General features: G+C 34.4%; 1 protein-coding gene across 5 annotated transcripts in view; it reads right to left on the bottom strand.

Annotated features, from left to right (window-relative positions):
* IL6ST (interleukin 6 cytokine family signal transducer) overlaps positions 1-24,447 on the bottom strand; it is a 55,345-nt gene that overhangs the window by 22,126 nt on the left and 8,772 nt on the right. Inside the window, exons 2-7 of one of the 5 annotated variants that reach the window (XM_060635758.3) lie at positions 18,770-18,854; positions 14,413-14,507; positions 13,040-13,119; positions 8,006-8,311; positions 7,026-7,146; positions 143-309 (exon numbers count right to left, since the gene is read on the bottom strand). In XM_060635758.3, coding sequence (XP_060491741.1) covers positions 143-309; positions 7,026-7,146; positions 8,006-8,311; positions 13,040-13,103 — 658 coding nt within the window. In that variant the 5' untranslated portion in view covers positions 13,104-13,119; positions 14,413-14,507; positions 18,770-18,854. Of the gene's footprint in view, positions 1-142; positions 310-7,025; positions 7,147-8,005; positions 8,312-13,039; positions 13,120-14,412; positions 14,508-15,663; positions 15,901-18,769; positions 18,855-24,447 lie in introns of those variants that run through there. The other 4 variants (XM_060635759.3, XM_060635760.3, XM_060635761.3 and 1 more) reach the window with 4 other exon arrangements.

Here is a 24,447-nt window from a genome sequence, read left to right as displayed (position 1 = left end):
TTTTCCAAATTATTTTTAATGTTGATAAAATGAATTTGTAAAAGTCACTAAGATAATAAGTGGTTGTTTCTACATTAAAATTGAAAAACTAATTAATAAGCCATTAAATCTAATAAATTCTCAAATTCAGTGTTATAACTACCTTTATCTACAGGATCAAAATTTATATGATCTGATGTAACCTTCCCAAGGGCATTCTCTGCTTCTACCCAGACTTCAATGTTGACAAAATACACAGGAGAATAATCAACAGTGCATGAGGTAGGGGTGTCACGTTTTGTTTTACAATCAGCAAACTTCTCCGTTGCCCTAAATACAAAAATGGAAGAACCGGTCATTAAAAATAGATTTCAAAACATTAGAGTGAAAAATGTTATTTGATGAGACCCAGATTATTACTGCTTAAAATAAATGAAGTAATTATAAGTATGAAATAAATTGTTGATCATTAAAAACAAATAAATTTTCTCTAAAACTTGAGTTTGCTTTATACCTTACAACACAAAATTATTTTCAAATTTTTACTCCACGGACATTACATTTATAATACCATGCTCTATCTTCAGTGACCTTTCTCTAAAAATCTATTTCTTGTAATCTTACTACCGTTTCTTTCCATTTCTGAAACAGGATCCTTACTGTACCTGCGATGTCTTTCTTCAAGCACAGTATGCCTTTTCTAAGCATAATATGTTATGAGGTGACAGGAGGATAGGGATAAGAATTTCTGTCACCCCAGAAAATTCCCTTAGCCTCTTTACAGTCAAACCCAGGCAACCACTTTCTAATTTTTATCACCAAAGTTTAAATGATATTATGATATTTACTCACCTATGTTTAAGTTATACATCAAACACACACACACACACACACTTTTTTTTTAAATAGAAGGGTAAGTGAAATCCAAAACAAAACAGGTAACTTCTATGAATTACTGAGGTATACCTCCAACAGGATACTGTATATTATGTCAATTAAAAAAATTCCTAAAAATCAAAAGCAAAATGAAATACATGAACTATGATGTTGAGTTGGTGCTATAACACAGAGAAAATTATTTTAAGTAACTTTAAGACAGCAATTTAACTATATCCTTAATGAAAGAAAAATAATCTTATAATGCTTAGTATTCCTATTGTTGGTGCTGATACTGGCATTGTTATTCCGCAGCTCTTGTGTTTACTGTGAGTTAAAGCAAATGAATAATTATATTGGTGTTGTTGGAAACTAAGGTTTTCAGCAGCTAAGAAAGGAGATGTAGATGTCAGATGAATGAAATTAAGTAAAAACAGTCCAGATTTTAAATCGGAAACATTGGTATTAGTTCATGATGTATTTTACCTTAAAGACACTTCCCAGTTCTTTCTGCCAAAAAAGCCAAGAAACAACAACCCAGTACCAGTAAATTCCCCTAGCACCCAGACTGTAGTCCCGAAATGGTATTTCCCACTAAATGGAAACATGGCTACTTGGGAAATGGCTGATTCTAGGTCTGAGGCATGACATATGAACTTAGAAAATGAACTTGGAAAATCACATCATATCAGAAATGAAGAAAGCTGTCAAAGACTAATGAGTAAAGTCAAAGGAAGAGCCAACCTGAGGAAGTTCCTCTGAACCAAAATGGGACAATGTGAGTACCAAGAAAAATGGTAATGGACCGAAACACATCAAATATATTTAAATATGAATTCATAATGAAGGGATAAACCATTCATTATTTACCTTTGGAGGATGCTAGGGAACTAAGTCATCATAAAACTAATTGTAAAGGGAAAAATACCAATATCATTTTCCTTCCAAGAACTGTAACCAATGATTGATCAAAGGAAGTTTTGAGTATATCCACTTTAAAAAAAAGATGGAATACCACTATTTTGTACCTCATGTACAAATAATGATCACTGATGATGGCTCAAACCTTTAAGAGAAACACTAACAGGAAGCAACACGATTTAATTCCCAAAACATCCTGCTGAGTCCTAAAAACCATTCACAGAAGAGTACACACTGTATGATTACATGACATTCAGAACAAGCAAAAATCTACAGTGAAGAAAATCTGACAGGTAGCTGCCCTGTGGGATGGGGTGAGACAGGGTGGTGGCTAGGACTGACTGGGAAGGAGCATAAGTGAACTTTCTGGGGGTATGATTATGTTTTAAATCTTGATATGAGTTCGAGTTACATAGCTGTATGTAGTAGCCAAAACTCATTGACTAATAATAAAGTATGTATTTTTAAGATGCACATAAATTTTATGAAAACACAAAAGCTATGGGTGACTGTCTAGTTAATTACATTTAATTAATGATGTAAACACTGAAGCGTGTAAGGGTGAAGTATACTAATTTCTGCAACTCACTTTGAAATGCATTAAAAAAAGGTGAAAAGAAGGATGCATAGATACACATCTGTGTGATAAAACAAATACAGTAAAATGCTAATTGCAGGATCTAGGTGATGGGTCTGTATAAATGTTCACTACAAAGTTCTTCCAGCTTTGATAAAAACTGCTGTCAAGAACAGTTTGTTTATAATCAATTTTTACTTGTGTCTGCAGAGTGTGTCAGTCATGTCAAAGCCAGGTCTAGTACACAAAACCTGTCTTTGCAAAAAAAAAAAAAAAAAAAAAGAAAAAAAAAGAAAAAGAAAAAAAGAATGGGAAATTTTATAATCAATGGATTGAGCTGACAACACACCTCAAACCACTGTTCAATCTTGGTATCAGAAAAGCAAAAATCCTCAACCAAAACATCTGTTAGATCTAATCAAAGAATTCAGTAAAATTGTAGAATTCAAAATTAAAATACAAAAATCAGTAGCGGTATTTTTACACTTAAAAGAATTTTCTGAAAAAGAAATAAATTTATCCCATTTACAATAGCATCAAAAAAATAAAATAGAAATAAATTTAACTAGGGAGGTGAAAGATCTCTACTCTGAAAACTACAAGATACTAATGAAAGAAATCAAAGAAGACACAATAAGAAAGGTATTCTGTGTTTATGAATTCAAAGAATATTGTTAAAATGTTATCACCACCAAAAGCCATCTGTAGATTCAACGCAATCATTATCAAAATTCCAATGGCTTTTTTCTTTATACAAAAGTAGAGGAAAACACTCCTAAAATTTATGTGGAAACAGAAAAGACTTTGAATAGTCAAAGAAATTGACTTTTTTTTTTTTTTCAAATAAGTCTCAATTTTAATAAGATCCTCTACATACGCATTTGCTACTGAAAACTGAACTACCACAAAAAGTTTTTATTGTAATTCCAATTTTTGAAAACCAGAAAATCTAGCCTATGCACCCTGCCCTAATTATAATTATGCTCTAGCCAAACCACCCAATGTTCTCTATATATTCCTCCTGTGCAAGTTACTTGGCTTCTAATTTGATGTTAGGTTTTCTTGGTTTTTTTTTTTTTCTTTAAATGTTTTTATTTTTGAGAGAGAGTGTGTGAGCAGGGGAAGGGGACACACACACACACACACACACACACACACACACACACATACACACACACACAATCCGAAGCAGCTACCAGCTGCCAGCACAGAGTCCTACTCTACAAAGCTCTAGTCTGATTCCTAACCCAAATGAGCCACCCCAGAGCCCCATGTTAGATTAACCTATCTTAATGACTTCAGGCTTCTCAAACAGATAAGCAACACTCAAAACCTATTAGTGCTTCCTTGGGTCATATCAAAAAGTGAAACTAAAGTATATTTAAGTCATTCAAATGCAAACTACAGGATTCCTCTCAAATTACAGGTATCAAGGTAGAAAAGACAAGACAGAGCTAATATCATAGATTGTCAAAATCAACTAATTATGCTAACTAATACTTGAGTAGGAAGCCAAGAATACCTGACAGAGAAGACCCTCTTCACAATAAATAGTGCTGGAATAACTGGATATTCATATACAAAAGAATGAAATTATACCCTTATCCTATACCCTTCACAAAAATTAACTCAAAAAATTGAAGACTTAAATGTATGACCTCAAAACATGAAACTCTTAAAAGAAAACACAAGAATAAAGCTGCTTGACATGGATCTTGGAAAAGATTTTTTTGGATACGACACTCAAAGCTCAAGCAAAAATAAAAAATAGGTAGGCGGAACTACATAAACTAAAAATCTTCTGCACAGAAACCATCAACAGAGTGAAAAGACAACCTAAAGAATAGGAAAAAAATATGTGGAAACCACAGATCTGATAAGGGGTTAATATTCTTAATATATAAAGAACTCATCCAACTGAACAGCAAAAAACCAAATAACCCAAATAAAAAATTGACAAAAGAACTGACTAGATTTTTCTCAAAAGATGATAAATGGAAGGGCGGCAGGTACATGAAAAGATGCTCAACATCACTTGTTATGAGAAGAATTTTAATTAAAACCATAATAAGATACCACCACATGCCTATTAGAAGGGCCATCTTCAAAAAGGTAAGAGACAATAAATGCTGGCCTGCATGTGGAGAAACGGGCACTCATATGCACTGTTGGTGAAACTGAAAATTGCTACAGACACTATGAAAAACATTATGTAGGATCCTAAAAAAATTAAAAATAAAACTACCACACATGATCCAGCAATTTCACTTCTGGGAATACATCCAAATGAATAAAAACTGCTAACTTGAAAAGATATCTGCACACCCTGTTCACAGCAGCATTATTTGTAACAGCCAAAGTATGGAAACAACGTACGGGTCCATCAATGGATGAATGGATAAAGAAAGTGTGGTTTATATACACAATGGAATATTATTCAGCCATGAAAAACAAGGATCCCACTGACACATCATTTTCTTTCCTTTATTCACAATGCAACTCAAATTTTAAAGTTTTTTTCTGCATTCAATAAAAGGGAAAAATCAGCAATTTTCAAAAACTTTTGTAACCACAAATAACATATAATTTGCATACTATCCAAGATATTCACAATCTAAATTAGATGACAAATAACAAATCCAAGCAAAAAGTATGGCATGGACATAATAAAAGACTGGTGACTAAAAAATTAATCTTTTCCTTGTTTGCGACAACAGGGATAGACCTTGAAGGCATTATGCTAAGTGACATAAGAGAAAGAAAAATACTTATTATTTCACTTATTTGTGGAATCTAAAACAAACAAACAGAAAGATAAAACTCACCCAAAAAAGAGATCAAATCTGTGGTTACCAAAGGTGGTGGGAGGAGCGAGTGGAAATTGGAGGAAGGTAGTCAAAAGGTACAAACTTCTAGTTTTAAGATACTAAGTACTAGGGATATAATGTACAACATGACCATAGCCAACACTACTGTATGATACACAGGGAAGATGTTGAATAAATCTTATAAGTTACCACAAGGAGAAATTTTTTTTCCTCTTTAAAAAAATTATACCAACATGAAAAGTTGGATGTTAGATAAACCTATTGTGGTAATCATTTCACAGTATATGTAAATCAAACCACCACGCTATGCGCCTTAAACTTACACAGTGATATATATCAATTATTTCACAATAGGAATGGAAAAGATAAAAATGACTGTCACAAATAGTAGACATAAATTGTCTAACTGCTTATCACTCCAGTTTAAATCAAGATAAAAGGTGGTGTGTACCTTTAGGAAAAAAAACAGAGGAAAAAGAGAAAAAGAAACAAACACTATGTGGTGGTTCCTGACTGGAGGTATACACCACCCTTACAAATTACTTTTGAAAAAAAAAAAAAAGAAAAAGAAAAAGATACCACACAAAAATCTGATTGTCTAGATGTAACAGCAATTTTTAGGAGGGCACAAAGGAACATGTTAAACAATGTGTAACTGCAACTTTAACAACTGAATTGCAAAGAAGAAGAAAGAAGAGAAAACCAGGTGGAACCTATGGTAAAGACAAACTTATAAAACATTATTAATTTGCAATGCATAGAGATTATTTAGATTGTGATTTGAACACATGTAAAAATATATACATATATTCATGACAGAGCACAGGTGATACAGTCAACGATAATGTCATAGTGTATGACAGATGGTAGCTATGCTTATGGTGAGCACTGCACAAGGTATACAGAATTTGAATCACTATATTGTACAGCTCAAACTATTTTAAAACTGTGTCAACTATACTAAAAAAATATTAAAAAGACGTATATACTTATATATCATGAGACATGATACTAACTGAAAATGCAACGATATACTAAAGTATTTTCAATTCTATTGCAGTATAATAATGGTATGTAGTTATGGGTACTTTAAAAAAAAAGTTTACTCAGTTTTGAGAGACAGAGCGTGAACAGGGGAAAGGGAGAAAGAGAGAGGGAGACACAAATTGGAAGCAGGCTCCAGGCTCTGAGCTGTCAGTGCAGAGCCCAACACGGGCTCAAACTCATTAACAGTGAGATCATAACCTGAGCTGAAGTTGGCTGCTTAAACTGACTGGGCTACCCAGGTGCCCCAGTAGTTAGGGGTCTTAAAAAAGGGTCCTTATCTTTTAGAGATATGTACTGAAATATTTATGGATGAGATGATATGATGTCTGAGATTTTAAGATAATCTGGGGTGGGATATATATAAGATTGGTCATGAGCTGATCATTACTAGAGCTGGATGATAAACACAATGGGGATTTATTATACTATTCTTTCCACTTTTAAATGTTTCAGATGTTCTAAAATAAAAGCTTAAACAAAATGTCTAAAAATCTGAGACACCTGGGTGGCTCAGTGGGTTAAGTGTCCGACTCTTGACTTTGGCTCAGGTGAGAAGTTCGAGTCTCACATAGGGCTCTATGCTGACAATATAAAGCCTGCTTGGCTCTCCCTGTTTCTCTGCCCCTTCCCTGCTTGGGCTCTCGCTTGCTGACTCACAAAACAAACAAACAAACAAACAAGCATTAAAATGAAAAAATGTTTAGAATTTTGCATTTAATATTTCTACTTGAAGAAATAAAAACTCCACAAATGACTAATTTACTAAATTTAACATACAAAAAACAAGAACAACTTGCCATTCAGATTTTAAAGTGAAGTTTGTTTCCAGGTATGTTTCCCTTCCAGGATCCCACTGACACATCATTTTCTTTCCTTCATTTACAATGCAACTCAAGTTTTTAGGTTTTTCTGGAGGCACTAATAGGGAAAAATCAGCAAATTTCAAAAAGCTTTTTGACCACAATTAACATACAATTTATATACTACCCAAGATATTTAAAACCTAAATTAGATGATAAATTAACAAACCTAAGCAAAAAGTATAGAAGACTGATGACTAAAAAACTAATCTTTTCTACTTGCACTCATACTTTTTAGATTAAATAATACATATTTTCTATAATAACTGTCATAACTCATATGTTTCAAATTAATTGTCTACACAAAATCAATTTTCATTTATAACTGGATATCAATATTAACTGATTTCTCCATGAAGTTTATTTTAATAATACTGCATATGTTATTAAAGGCATTTAAATGGAAACAAAAATAATTATATTTCTCTTCCTATTACTTTCCAAAACTCTGCTGGAGGAAAAGCAAATCCCAAAATTATGGTTTTGGGTATCCATAAATTTGATAATCCACTCTTGGGTCACACTAAGTTTATTTACTCTGACATAGGGTATTTCTTCACTTTCGCCAGTTAGTTGCTTTATATGTGCATCTTCTCAGCAATTAAGGGATACTGAAAGTTACTATGACTACATTCATAAACTTCAACAATGTTTTGTGGGTCTCATGTCAAAACATTTTTTTAGAAAACTGATGGATACCTGACTTGCATAAAAGAGAAAACTTATGTTACTCTTCAGGCTTTTTGTATATTATTAATGCAAATATAGTTCCGCTTCAAAACTTATTTTTTTTTAATTAATTATGTCCAAAAGCCACCAAGCCAACAAACTGCCACATTTCATAAAATCCAACAGACATTACAAATGTAATTCAACAGTCATAACAAAGTCTGAAATAAGGCAAAAACAAAACTTACAGCCTGAAATTATTCTGATTCCATAAACATTCTGATCAATCTGTCCAAATGTACGAATGTTGCAAGTGAGTTGAATATTTAATAAAGATATATCTCTAAATGTGACACTAGATGCTGTTCTGTTTATGATGGTATATTGTTCTTTAGGAACAGTAACATGGTTTGTTTTCCAGAAAATGTAATTAGCATTTACATGAAAATAATCCATGCATTTTTCCTTTAGCACACAAACTGCAGTGAAATTAGAACCAAGTTGTACAACTGGAGATTCAGGTTTGATATGACCACATGGCTCTAGAAGTTCACCTGAAAAGGAACAACAGAAAATATAAAAATGGACTGAATTATTCTGGTACAAAATGGTATTTTATATCAAAGCAGTCCCTCAATATTGAATAAATTATCTCTAAAGACAGGAAAAAAGGAATACACAGTAAAAAAAAAAAAACAAAAAAAAAAAAACATGGCCAGGATTCAATGCCTAAATTTGTAAAGAAATACACAAATTATAAGGCTAATGAAAAGAAAAATGTATGCAAGCTTCAGCCCTTTTGATAGTTATTCCAACTTTACTTTAGGAAACACAGACTGCCTGCAGCATGATTCAGACTTATTCCACCACCAATCCTGTTCCTTGATTCAGACCCAAGGTCTAAATTAAACCCTCCAGAAAAGAGGCAGTGGTAGGTTCTGCTCTCCAGTCCTGAATGGTGTTGGGCGGGTAGATGGGGGCAGGGAAGATAGTATGCATGTTCATTTAACAAAATTCAGACAACATAGTAAACAGCAAGGGAACAAAAAAACCATGGAGACTAGAACAAGATGACCAAATATATGTTTTAGCAGTAAGTATATGGGATAAAATCGCATATTAAAAAACAAAAAAATCAGACTGCATGAAAAAATAACTATACCACAACTATATGCTTTAACTATACTCAATTCCACGCGGATGACAACTAAATCCCTATCTCCAGCTCTAACTTCCTACTGTTTTCAATAGCTTGAAATACATATCCATGTGAGATTTCCTGTAAGTACTCTAAGGTGAACACATCTAAAGATATATGTACCACAGTTCCCTTTAAACTTATTATTTCTCTATCTCTGCTCAGAGCACCATGTGCATCCAGTGATCTAGGCCAGATAGCCTGCAGTCACCTTCAATGTCTCTAATTAGAGTCCTCCAACTTCCAACTTAACAACACTGCATTGAGTCTTGTTGGTTCCAGATTCTTTTTTTTTTTTTTTTTAATTTTTTTTTTAACGTTTATTTATTTTTGAGACAGAGAGAGACACAGCATGAACGGGGGAGGGGCAGAGAGAGAGGGAGACACAGAATCGGAAGCAAGCTCCAGGCTCTGAGCCATCAGCCCAGAGCCCGACGCGGGACTCGAACTCACGGACCGCGAGATCGTGACCTGAGCTGAAGTCGGACGCTTAACCGACTGAGCCACCCAGGCGCCCATGGTTCCAGATTCTTAATATGTTTATCAACCACTTTCTTACCAGCCCTATTTTGTCTGCTGAAGCTCAGGCCATTACACCACGGCCTGACCTCCTTCCAGTTTATCCTGCATACTACTACCCGAGTTACTATTCAAAATGATCATGCTATTTCCCTATTTTAAATTATTTAATGGTTTCCTGCTACCATCAACATAAAATTCCCAACTACTTGGCATGATTCTAGCCTCACTGCCCAGAAATGTAAGGCAGCTTTCCCTAGAAAATCCCATTTGCCAATGGGTTCTTGGGTGGTTACCTATCCTAACTGAGCTTCAGTTTTTTTCACTTGGAAAATGAAGTTACTAATCCAGTGTTTCTGAGATTAAAAATTACTTATGTAAAACATCTATCTCAATGCCTGATATTCAACAGTCCACCAATAAATGGCAGCCTATCATCATTATTAATCTCCAGAGACCATCAAGTCACACTGATAGGGTCTGGAAGGTTCTCTCAAAGTCATCAGGAAGAATTAAAAACAGTTTTTTGCAGTCAAAACTGTACTCCAAAATGGAATCCTGGACTCTCATAAAGCCTATAATGCCCAGAGTAGGAATGTGTATTTCTTTGTTTCAAAACTCATAATGTGGGATGTTTACATGACCTTGCTATTATTTATTTATGTTTACAGTAAGTCCCAGTGCATTACTCTAAACTTCCAATTGTATGGAACTTCATCTTGTGGTGTACTAACAAGTTACTCTGATAGTGGGCCAGTCCTTACAAATCCCTAGACCTCACTTTATTCCTTGGTAAAATCACTCCTATTTTACTTTCTCTAAAGTAATTATAAGGAACAGTAAGTACACAATACACTTTACAGAACTACATGAGACACAACTACAGGCTCAGTATTAACACTTTTTAAACACACAAAATAAGAGAAATACCAAAAATGAACAAATGTTCCAAAGTGAAATACAGGTTCATTAAAATCATCCTATGCTAAATTAATACCATTTTTACAGGGCTACCAGGTTGAGATTAAATTGTTTAGAAAGAAAGCATTTTAATTTTTGAGCATCTGAGAAAGTTAGTTGGGGTAATTACATAGACAAGATGAAGAAATGTGGATTAGAATATACTATAACATGTAATATAGCATGAACATTACAAAACTGTTATTTGGTTGTTCCTGAGTTACAAAAACAGAAATTCCATTGGTTCAAACTAAATTGAATCTTAATTGGTTGATTACTCAAATATAAAAAACACTACAAAAAAGTCAGCGTGAGAAAGGTCTTGAGTTGAGCAGGCTCAAGTGCCTGCTCTTAGCCCTTGTGCCAGATTGTATTTTCCAAACATGGTCACACCTATATATTTATTCCATCCCATGTGCTCTTCTTACAATGTGACTGATACTCCTTCCACAAAGAAATGGGGTCAACTCCTGCCCTCAGATCTGTGTGGGTGCTAATGGCCCTCTGATCTGCCTCAGCTAATGGAGTGTACTATGTGACTTCCAAGGCTAGATCATTAAATGAATACAACTTTTGACTAGCTCTCTTTTTCTCTTTTAGAACATTTGTCCTTGGAACCCAGCCACATGTTGCTGGTGAGCCAAGGTCACATGGGGAGACTACATGCACTGTTCTGGCCAACAAGCCCAGCAAAGTCCTCAAACTACAGCCAGCATCAACACCAGACATATAAATGAATGTGCCTTCACATGATTCTAGTTCCTAATCTTAGAATACTCCAACTGAGGTCCCAGATATCATACAGCAAAGATGAACAGTCCAGCTATTTTATTCATGACACACAAACCGTGAGAAATAATAATGATTGCCATTTTAAGCCTAAAGTTTTAGAGTAATTTGTGAAACAGCAATAACGTGGTCCTGTTATTCTGAACATATTTATTGATAACTTGGCAGAAAACAGAGAGACATCCACACTTATCAAATTAGCAAAGGACAAGACTATGAAGGATTGACAACACTTTGGATCATAATGTTAGGATTAAAATTATATTGAAAAAATAGACCAGTAGGCTAAAACCAAGATAATGAACTATGCCAGAGAGGAAAATACCTCCCATTCAGGCTGATATGAAATAAATACAGGTAAGGGAGAAATGGCTTAAAAGTAATTCATGTGAAAATAACCTAAGAATTTTCACTGGCTAGTAGCTTAACATGAAACTACAGTCCATCTTAGCTGGAAAAAACTATGTTGATTGAATAAAAATGATGTTTAGATCAAAGTAAATTATAAAATTACTATATTCAGACCAAGTCCAGTTTTGGTACATTAAATTCACTTTTTTAAGTGTATTTTATTCAAACCTCAATAATAATTATATAATTACTATCCTTTTTATAATGTTTACTATGGGCCAGGCACCGTCCAGATGCCTTCTGTATAATAATTCATTTAATCTCCATAATAACCCTAGGAGCTAGGAACCATTATTATTCCCATCTCATAGATCAGGAAACTGAGGCACAGATTAAGCAACTGGCCAAAGTCCTACAGCTGGTAAGTGTGAGAGGTGGGATGGTCTAGTATTTTGAAGGTGCTATGGGCAACCAAGGGAAGAATGAGAAGTGTAATCAGCATGTACAGGGTTAGAAGCCAAGCCTGTAAAAAATAATTAGGATAACCGTGTAAGTTCAATTTGGGGAAGAGAGGCCTCAAGAGACACATAAACAAAGTCCTTCAATATGTGAAGAGTTGAACAGTGGGAAGAGAAAGTGGGAGTACTCTAGAACTAGGGTTAACGGGAAAACATTTCAAGGAGAAAAATTTGGGCTTCAGAATAAGGAAAGATTTCTCAAATAGCAACAATTTTCAAAATAAGCTTTATGTCACTTAAAGTGTTCAAAAAGAGCTGCATTCCTAGATTTAGAAAGGGGATGATTTATAGCAGTGCTTCTCAAACTATCTGTGGTGAAAAGATCAGTATGGCTTTTTCTTCCCCCCAGTCTTTCACAATCTTTGCTCTGTACCATTTTTGATGAGACAAGTCCAGGGATCACATGCTTGGGTATCATGGCTATGTCAAATTGTTAAGAACTTCTAACATTTATTCTTAATTTCTGTACTTAAGTGGACCAGTAACAACAACCAGTTCTCAGATGGGCATCACGTTGTGGTCTAGTTTGAGCAGTACTGCTCCAAGTGACCTCTTTATTCTGGTATCACAATAATACTCCTGCTCAGTGATACCTTTGGCCACTAAATGTAACAGACTTTCCCCTATGTATTAATTGAAAAAAAAAAACAAAACCAAAACCCAACAAAACAATATATTTTTTCCCCTCCCCACCTTAAAGTTATTGCCAGTATACAGAAACAGCATTTAGGATTACTGGGTGACTGTTTCAACTCAAATTATAATTTACCAGGAGTATTTTTACATTTCAAAATCATTTTTAACAGCATTATTCTCTCAATAATGATCCTAGAAAAAAAATAAAAATAATTATATAATTATGAAACATAAGATTAATTATAAAATTATATAAAAATATATAAACCTAATTTGTGATGCTGGGAGGAAGGGTATTTCATGAATCTTACCTACAGATTCAGTGGTGAAGAAAATAAACAACGCTTGCACTATCCAAGTTTTCAATGTCAACATCTTGCATTAGATATTTCTGTAAAAGACATACAATGGTATTATCTTTAATATTTTTTCTCTTACAACACATAATAACACAACTTCTGAAGCTCTTGCTTCCACTGTATAATCATCTTCTAAACGGTGATAAAATTTTATGAGGATGTAGAAAACAAATTTAAGTCTTCAAAACATTTTTCTTTATTCCCATTGGAGTTATGGCTAATAAAATAGTGATGGAGAACACCTTATACTTTAAGAGCAATTAAAAAAGCAATCCTGTTTCTTTTGATGTGTAGACTTGTACTATTAGTAAACACTATGTGAGGCAATACTTCAGAGAGACAAATTTCTTCATGGCAAAACCCACCAAAACCAACCTCAAAAGCTATTCGCCAAAATGGAAAAAAAAAAAGTTTGTAATTCATACCATGACCAAAAATACCCCTGATATATGAAGAATGCCTACAAATCACTAAAAAATTCCAACACCTAGAAGAAAAACAAGCAAGATGAGCTGAACAGACAATTTATAGAAAAGGAAATACAAGTAATTTAAACATATGAAATGATACTCTCAACTTCACTCATAATGAGAGATGCAAATTAAAACTACCCCAGACAGGAATACAAGATAAAAGAGACACGCTGGAAAACAATTTGGCAGTTCTTTACCAAGTTAAAAGCACATAATAACACTGGGCATTTCCACTCCTAAGAATGTATCCAAGAGAACTAAAAATACATGTCAACATGAAGACTTTTACTCAAATGTTCATAGCAGCTTTAGTCATAATAGTCCCAAACTAAAAAAAATGTCTATCAACTGGTGAATGGATACACAAATATCCAAACAATCATATATCCATACAATAGCATACCACTCAGCAATACAAGGGAATGAACTAGTGATACATGCAATAGCATGAATGAATCTCAAAACATGTGGAACGAAGGAAGCCAGACACAACAGGCTATGTACTGTATAATTCCATTTACAGGATATTCAACAAATGGCAAAATTAAGGTGACAGAAGGCAGATAAAGGGCTAACTGGGGCTGAAGTGTGGAAGGGGAATAAATGTAAAGAGGCACAAAGGAACTTTCTGGGGTGATGGGAATGTTCTATGACCTGAGTGTGGTGGTGACAAGACTACACATTTAATATTCAAATATTCAATAGTCAAAATTCACTGAATTGTGTTAAGAATAGTGAAAGCTCTAAGATTTTACCCTACTTGCAAGCTAACAAGTTAGCCTGCCAGTTCTATGGATACTGGCAGAAGACCTGAAACTCCTGTTGTCAGAGACAAAGGACCTGATTACTCACACCAGGAGCAGCATTTTCAGATTATCAGCATTTTCTTGCGCCAGTTGCCTGAGCCCCAATTCCGACACAGCATTGTGAAGAGAGTCAGGTAACACCTGTACACACAGTGGGTTATGTTACAGGAGAGAAGACTGAGCTTAAAAACCCAGATCTTTTAAAACGTCAGTAAGCATGCTTGCCTTTTACTCTGGAGGAAAACATTACCCCTATTTTTCAAGGTTGTAAGCAAACCTTCAAGAGACCTATGAGGAATTGTATCCTAACAAACTGTACAGTAAAAATTGATAAATTTTATTCTTTATAAATTAAAACTCAATTAAAAAAACCCAGCAAAATCTACTTGGACAAGGTGTATACCCAAAAGACATCAGTGCCTCACTCCTCTAAAAGACATGTACAGGAATGTTCATACAAGTTTTAATCATAAATAGTGAAAAGTAGAAGCCCAAAACCAGAGAAATGGCGGAACAGAAAAATTCAAGTAACTAAATCACAGCAATGAAAAAGAATTACAGGTACTCAAAACAAAATGACTGAATCTCACATACAATAGAGAAGAAAGCAATTAGACACAAAAAGTATACATGATTCCCTTTATACAAAGCTCAAAATCAGGCAAATGTAATATGTGGTGATAGAGATCAGAACAGGAGTTATCTTTTTTGGGGGGTGGAGAAGAGGACAGTAGAGAGCAATCTGGGATGCTGGACATGTTCTATACTTTGGACTATGGTTATGGTCTGTGGACTTCATTGCATGTAAGTTGCACAGTAAAAATAGTAAAAAAATAAAACAAGAACTACCCAACATCATTTCTAGTTTTGGTCAAAAAATAAAAACTAAAAAATTATCAACAGTGTTACGACTGTTGAGACATTGAGACTATGAGACTATGACATAAAGGCCGTCTCATTCACTGCACATTACAGTATAAAATGGCATAACCTTCCCAATAAACTGTACACTTAAATCTGTGAATTTTATTATTTGTAAAGTAGAACTCAGTTATAAACCAAGAAAAGAACCTACACACAAAAGGCATATGCTCAGTTTTGCATTATCCATCAAAATTAAAACACCTATGTTTGAATCTAATGATTATATTTCTAGAATTTTATACTACAGATATGAGCAAAATGACACATGTAGAAGATTATCAACTACAGCATAGTAAAAGGCTGAAGCAACCTAAATGTTCGTGAATCGGGGAGCAGTTAAATTATAGCACATCCAAATAGAGCATACATGTACCTACAAAAATGAGAAAGCTCTAGATCCACAGGTATGTAATGATATCTAAAATACTGTTAATGTAGGGGTGCCTGGGTGGCTCAGTCAGTTGAGCACCCGACTTCCGCTCAGGTCATGATCTCGCAGTCTGTGGGTTCGAGCCCCGCGTTGGGCTCTGTGCTGACAGCTCAGAGCCTGGAGCCTGCTTGGGATTCTGTGTCTCCCTCTCTCTCTGTCCCTCCCCTGCTCATGCTCTGTCTGTCAAATATAAACATTAAAAAATTTTTTTAAATACTGTTAACGTAGAGAACAGTGTATTTTTGTTATTTGTGGGAAGAAACCACAAAAAGGTAAAACACACAACCATTTCCTTATATATGCACAAAACACCTCTAGAAGGATAAAAATTCAAATACTGGCTGCCACAAGGTAAGACACCTAGGTAGGAGGGAGACTCTCTACCATATGTTAGTTGCACCTTCTATGTGACTTTAGTACTTAATCAAAAAAACTAAATTAAAAAATTTTTTTATGTTTATTTTTGAGAGAGAGGGAGAGACAGAGCGTGAGCAGGGGAGGGGCAGAGAGAGAGGGAGACACAGACTCCCAAGCAGGCTCCAGGCTCTGAGCTGTCAGCACAGAGCCTGATGCGGGGCTCTAACTCACAAACCGCAAGATTGTGACCTGAGCCAAAGTTGGACGCTCAGCTGACTGAGCCACCCAGGCGCCCCCAAAAACCTAAATTTAAATTAAAAAATTCTTGATGCATAAACTCTCCCAAATAACACTATCAACTTCTTGGTGAGGGCTTCACAGTACTATATTTGGAACAAAGTATTCTTTTATTAAATAGTAATACTAACTTGATTTTATGCACTCCCTTACCATGTAACAGTCACTCCATAAACGATATGTTCATGAACTATTTAGATTCTCCCAAGGTAAAGGTATAAAAAAAGTTAAGGTGCAGGAACCATTTTCCTCCACCTGTTGTATCTCTTATTTGCCAACTTTAAATAGTCCCATATGAAAAAACTCCACATCACTCAAGTGTTCATCAAAACAAAATAAAATATCAAGGCATGTTAGGAGAGCGATATGTGGTCATGCCATCCTGACCACCCCCACCAAGTACCTTGTTCACACTGTGCAGAGGATTCTCTATGGTTCCTGGAAACTGGCAATCTTTCTACTTTTGCACTATATTCTTACAACAAAACTCCAAAAGAAGAGGTTCCATGAAGGTATTTATAGTTACCACAAAGCAATTAGATTTATCTAAGCGGGGCCACAAAACACATTAAGTAAAGGAAAACAGGCAAAGTTAGGTTTCACATTTTTTAGTTAGAAAACAATGTTTCCTAATTTTTAAAGGATTGTCATTGAGATGTGATGAAGATACATGCATTACGGAACTTAATTTCATAATTCAAACCTAAGAGATGGAAACACAGTAGCACTAGCTAAAATATTAAATGCAATACCGCCAACTTAATTTTGGGGCTTATCTTGTTTTAAAATGGACAGAATTGACAGTATCCTGCTTATTGTTCCTGTCCTTTCAGTTTGTTGACAAGACATATTCAATTTACATTTCTATTATTAGCATTATCCTCCTTCATCTCTTGCAGAATTTTCCACACATATATTATAACCACATTGCAAACAATGATTTTCCTTGATATTTGCATGTTATTTTAGAAGATTTTATGAAGCTAAAACATAACTACTAACCACAGATACAGGGAATGTTTATTCCAAGCAATGAGTGGTTCTTCTGCAGTGGCAATTCCTCAACTGTGGTGGTTCAACACAGTAATGTGTTGAAAGGTGCTATAAGATGCATCACAAGTAATTCACAACTATTAAAGTAATAAAGTTAATAAATGATGTAAAAAATAAAATAAATTCAACACTGTCTCTATAGTTGATTGTTCTTATTCATTTTGATTCCCATGGATTTTCTCAAGTGGGAGAATGCATGGGAATTATAATGGATAAATATTTAATAGCTTTGCCCTTTATAAATTATTTTTGTTATTTGTGGATTGTGATTTTTGAGTCTCTTGTTCATTTCACTTTGAACCAAGGACAGAATAAAGAAGCATGAATAATATGTATAGATTTAGATTTCATGAGAGGAAGAATGTCAATATAAACTTAGTTACTACAGTAACATTACTACTATAATTGCAGAATAGATGAACTACAGTTGCCAAATAGAAGGCAAAGTAATGTTTGTTGAGTAAGCTGGGCAGGGATGAAGATGGGAAAAATTTCAGTATGGTATCATGTATACATAGTACAGTGTTACTCTGAAAAATCTGCAAAAAATCCATCAAACTTATGTTATATTAGCTAATTATTATTTTATTTATTTTTTAAAGTTTATTTTTGAGAGAAAGAGAAAGAGAGCACGTGCAAGCAAACAGGGGACGGGAAGCAGACTCCAGGCTCTGAGCTGTCAGCACAGAGCCCAATGAGGGGCTCAAACTCACAAACCATGAGATCATGGCCTGAGCAGAAGTCGGAAGCTTAACTGACTGAAACACCTAGGCACCCCTAACTAATAATTATTTTAAAAATTATCTGGCTCTGCTCTATTCCATTAGTACTAATTACTAATTCCTTTTTTTTAAATTTTTTATTTTATTTATTTATTTTTTTATGAAATTTATTGTCAAATTGGTTTCCATAACTAATTACTAATTCATAACTAACATTTTTATACTACTGTTTTACATTATAACAAGTGCTTTTATGTAAATTATTTCACTTGACTCTCCTAATATCCTAGAGAAGCAGGTAGGTAGGGCAGGGGTTACTATTTTTTTATGAGTTTATATTTTTAGAACAGGTTTAGATTTAAAACAAAATTGAGAGGAAGGTACAAAGAATTCCCACATACCCTTGGCCCCCACACAGGCACAGCCTTTCTCATTATCAACGTCACTCACCAGAATGGTGCATTCTACCAAAGTTGAACCTACATGACACACTATAAGCAACTTAAGTCTATAGTTTACCTTAGTGTTCACTCATGATATTGAATTCAATGGGTTTCAAATGGCAAGGATTAACTACTGGAACTCCACAAAAGAAAAACGAGACAGGCTAAGTTACTTACCCAAATCACAAAATTAGGAAGTGAAGTAGGGATGTGAAACTAAGTCTTCTGCCTCCAAAAGTCATGTTCTTTTCATTGATTCTCACTATAAAGAGAGGAAAGCCTTATAGAGAAAGCTGGCTTTGATAATATTTATTATATGCTTACTTCTTAAATCCTTGCCTGGTATAAGGCTTTCTGAAAGTATTCCATTGTAGATACCTTCTGACTTTCAGTATAAAACAATCCCATAAACACCTGTATAACAATATTTAAACATCCCTTTTTTTTTTTTTCACGTTTATTCATTTTTGAGAGACAGAGACAGAGTGTGAGTAGGGGAGGGGCAGAGAGAGGGAGACAGAATCCTAAGCAGGCTTCAGGCTCTGAGCTGTCAGCACAGAGCCCGACGGTGGGCTCGAACTCACAAACTGCAAAATCATGACCTGAGCCAAAGTCGGACACTTAACCAACTGGGCCACTCAGGCTCCCCCATCCTACTGTTTTAATACATACTTGGAAACATTATCAGCCCCTCTGTGCCTAGTCCAAACTTCCCTGATTTTCATGTAATGTCACAGAAACATGAAAGGGACATTTTGTTGAATTTGACAAAAGCAGTTAAAACAAATCTTTAACAGAATCATACCTTTTAACCTTTCACTAACAGTTAAGACTACTAACTCTTCAACTGCCAAACTATTTTATGCACACAAATAAAAACTCAGTTTAAAATTCAAAGCTAGGTTAAATCTGGTGTAAAAGTAATGGCAGTTCTTCTTTGAAATGTAAAAGATAACTTCAAACTTAGGAAAGGAGTTGAATCTTCCATTATTGTTTCACAAATATTAACACTTTGATATAATTTAATAATATATAAGAAACTGAATTTATAACAATGATATATTAAAATATAAAGGAAATAATTATTTTTAAATTTTCAAGTGAACAGCAGTTGAAAATGTCATGTACAAGTCCTCTATAATCCCCAGAGAACTACTGTCAACAATTTGATGGAAACTCTTGCAAAATTTTTACTTGTATATTCTAAAATTATACTGTATAAATACACTTTATTTCACAAAAATGTTCTATAACTTGCTTTTTTCCCTTACTAAAGTCAATACATAAAGATTATTACATTTGCTCAAATTCACCATCTCATACAGGTTTTCCCTGGCCACCCAGTATTGCTTATCCTCCTTTCCTTTTTTTTTTTTTTTTTTTCCTCAATGGCACTTAATACTTTTTAAAACAGCTTGGCAAATATTTCTTATAAAGAACCAAATAATAATTATTTTAGGTTTTGTGTGTGTTAAGGTCTTTGTTGCAACTAGTTAACTCTGTTGTAGATAATATGTAAACAAATGGGCACACTATATGTTATCTAACTTGGATTTAAATTAAAAAAACAAGAGATGGCTGAATTCTAATAAAACCTTATTTAATAAAATAGGATGCATGTTAGATTAGGTCTGCGGACCATAGTATGCCAACACTTCAGAAAGTGTGCCAAAATAGTATTTAATTTACTTATTTTGTTTATTGGCTGTTATGGGTTGAATTGTGTTTTCCTCCTGAACGACATGTTGATCTCCTAACCCCCAGTATCTCATAATATGACCCTATTTAGAAATAGGGCTGTGGCAGATATAATTAGTTAAGATATCATAATGGAGTGGCCCTTAATACTGGTTGCTTGTCATTATGAGATAAAACACACAAACACAATGCCATGTGACAACACAGGCAGGGATTGGCTACCACCAGAAGCTACGAAGAGGGAAGAGGCAAAGATTTTATCGAGAGTTTCAGAAGGACTTCTGGCCTCCAGAACCGTAAGAGAATAAACTTCTCTTACTAGAATAACTTAATAGAATAAACTTTTACTGTTTTTTAAGTCATCAGTTTGTGCCACTTTGTTACAGCAGCCCTGGGAAACTAATACACTGTGCACCTAAAATAGAAAGCAAGCAAATTAGGCAAGAAATTCTGTGTGTTTTGTTCTCAACTATGCTCCTAGCAACAAGAATCATACCTAGCATGGTAAGTACCTCAATACATTTGTTGGATGGATAAACTGACTTCCTTGTTGTAAGCTGGTACATGATATATTAGTGGAAAAAATATACTATAATATAACCAGTCCCAAGTCTGGTGGGACAAAGCTTTCATTTCTCTTTGGAAAATAGCTAGTTTAATAGCTAGGTCATATATATGGTAGGTATATATTTATTCATATTCTTCTTTGGTGATGTGTCCAAATATTTTGCTCATTTTTAAATTGCATTTGTTGTTTTTTCATTACTATGTTTACAAAGTTTTAAAAATATATTCTAGGGGTGCCTTGGTGGCTCAGTCGGTTAAGCATCTGACTTCAGCTCAGGTCACGATCTCACAGTTCACGGGATCAAGCCCAGCGTCGGGCTGTGTGTTGACAGCTCAGAGCCTGGAGCCTACTTCAGATTCTGTGTCTCCGGCTCTCTGCCCCTCCCCCACTCACACTTTCTCTTTCAAAAATAAACATTACAAAAAAAACCCCATCTATATATATGTATATATATATAGATGCCTGGGTGGCTCAGTCAGTTAAGTGTCTGACTTTGGCTAGGTCATGATCTCACAGTTCATCGGTTTGAGCACCACGTTGGGCTCTGTGCTGACAGCTCAGAGCCTGGAGTCTGCTTCGGATTCTGTCTCCCTCCCTCTGCCCCCACCTCTGCTCAAGTTCTGTCTCTCAAAAATAAATAAAAGGTAAAAAAATTAAAATATATATATTCTACATATAAAGTCTTTATTAGAAAATTCTTTTAAGTATATTCTCCCAATCTGTGGCTTATCTTTCCATTCTATTAATTCTTTTTAAAGAGCAGAAATATTCATTCTAATGAAGTCCAATTTATGAATTAGTGTTTTTGGTATCTAAGCACTAAGAAATCTTTGCCTACCTCAAAGTCCCAAAGGTTTTTTCCTATGTTTTCTAGCTAAAAGTTTTATAGTTTTAGGTTTTATATTTAGGTCTATCAACTATTTCAAAATAATTTCTATATATGGTATAAAGTAGGTATTCAAGTTATTTTCTTTACATATGAATAGCCAATTGTTTCCGAACTGTATGTAGAAAAACTATCCTTTCTCAAGTGAATTACCTTTATACTTTCATCAAAAATCAACTGTCAATATATGTGTGAGTCTGTTTTGGTAATCTTTATTCCATGGCTGGGTAAACATTTTATGTAAACGGCCACAGAGAATAAATGTTTTAGGGTTTGTAGATCACAAGATATCTGCTGGAACTACCCAATCTGTTGTTGTGGCACAAAAGCAGCCATAGGTAATACATAAACAAATGGGTGTGGCTGTATTCTAATAATACTTTATTAAAAAAAGGAGGCAGCCTAGATTTCCCCTGTGAGCGCTAATTATCCAATTCCTGCTCTATTCTGTGTCATGATGTATTTGCTTATCTTTATACAACTATTCCAGTCTTGATGACCGTAGCTTTAAGTCTTGATATCAGTGTTCTGGGTGTACTTAAAAAGCAATGCTTTTGCTGGATGGAGTGTTATATAAACGTCAATCTCATTGACAGTATTATTCAAATCTTCTATATCTTTAGTAATTTTCTACTTCCTCTATCAATTATTGAAAAGGGGGTACTGATATCCCCAAAAAGAACTCTGACTTTATTTCTTCTTGCAGTTCTTTCAGATTTTGTCCTATATATTTTGAAGCCACATTATTAGGCACATAAATATAAGGTCTTCCTGATGAATTGACTCTTCCATCATTGTGCAATGATGTTCTTTACCAATGGTAATATTCTTTGCTCTGAAATCTACCTTGACATTATAGACAATCTAACCTTCTCTTCATTAGTGTTATGGTATATCTTTCCCCATTCTTTTATATTTAACCTATTTGTTTCTTCATATTTAAAGAGCACTGTTTGTCTTTTGTTGCATTTTATTTGTTTTGGTAACCAGGATACAGTTGTATCTAATCTGACAACCTCTGCTTTTATTGGGTATCTAGGCCACTTACATTTAATATCATTATTGAAACAGTTGGGCTGAAAACTATCATCTTTGTATTTGTTTTTTACTTATTTAACCTCTTGTTTCCCTTTTCTTCTTTTACTGTCATGTGTTCACTTAATTACTTTTTTTTTTATCATTTCCATTTTGTCTTCCTTGTTAGCTTATAAGCTATTAAGTCTTTGTTTTGTTATCTTAGTGGTTACTTTAAGGTTTATAGTACACACAGTATAGTATAGACAACTTATTAGTCTACAAGTGATGTTATAGCACCTCATGCACAGTAAAGTATAAAACAGCATACATCCATTTCTCTCCTCTTGATCTTTATACTATTTTTGCCATACAACTTACTTTTGTATATTTTATAAACTTCACATGTAGTTTACAAATATTATAAACCATGCTGTCACTATTTTTTAAAATAATTATTGTAAGAGAAGACTAAATAATATAAAAATCTTGTACATTTATCCATATCACTACCATTTCCAGAGTTTTTCATCCTTTGTCTGGGTCCACATTTCATCTGATACTTTCATTCTGCCTGAAAGACTAAAAAAAAAAAAAAAATATCTATCTATCTATCTATCTATCTATATATATATATATATGGCAGCAGACCCCCACTTGTAGTGGGTCTTGTAGTGTGAGTCTGCTTGTAGTCACACTTGTAGTGTGGGTCTCCTGGTGATTAAGTCTTTATATATCTAAAAAGCATTGCATTATTATTTTTCATAGGTATTTTCACTGGGTATAGATTCTGAATTGATAGTTTTTTCTTTCAGTACTTAAAAATGTAGCTATTAACTTCTTGCATGCACTGTTTCTAATGAGAAATCTACTATCATCCTTGTCTTTCTTCTTTTGGATGAGAAGTCTCTTATTTTCCTCTGGATGAATCTAAGTTTTTTGTAACTAGTTTATCACTAACTTTGAGCAACTGGACTACAACATACCTTGGTATAGTTTTCATCGTGTTTCTTATGCTTAGAGTTGGCTAAGCTTATTAGATCTGCTGGTTTATAGTTTTCATCAAATCTAGAAAAATTGTGGCCATTACTTCTTTGAATATATTTATCTCTGACCCTCCTGCTCCTATCCTTAAGGATTCTAACGTTTTTTATTTATTATTGAGAGACAGAGAGAGACGGCATGAGCATGGGAGGGACAGAGAGAGGAAGGAGACACAGAATCTGAAGCAGGCTCCAGGCTCTGAGCTGTCAGCACAGAGCCTGACACAGGGATGGAACCCACAAAACACTAGATCATTACCTGAGCTGAAGTTGTACGCCCAACCAATCAAGCCACCCAGGCGCCCCCATCCTTAAGGATTCTAATAACATGTATTATCAGGATGCTTGAAGTAGTCCCACAGCTCAGTGATGTGAGCTGTAAGTCCATTTTTTTCTTTCTTTCTAGGTTTTATAATTTCTACCGCTATGTCTTTAAGTTTACTAATTTCTTCCTCTGCAATGTCCAGTCTGCCATTAATCCTAACTTATGTATTTTCCATCTTACACAATGTTATTTGTCATCTCTAGAAGTTCAATAGGGTCTTTTTCATATTTTCTATAACCATACTTAGATTTTTAAACATACAGAACATAGTCATATAATTATTCTAATTTCTTTGGTAATTTTATCTGTGTTGGCCCTGGG

Source organism: Panthera onca, chromosome A1, assembly GCF_046562875.1.
Source record: "Panthera onca isolate mPanOnc1 chromosome A1, mPanOnc1 haplotype 2, whole genome shotgun sequence".
Classification (NCBI taxonomy): domain Eukaryota; kingdom Metazoa; phylum Chordata; class Mammalia; order Carnivora; family Felidae; genus Panthera; species Panthera onca.
Note: the sequence above shows the minus strand (reverse complement) of the source record. Positions and strands in the feature narration are given on the sequence as shown.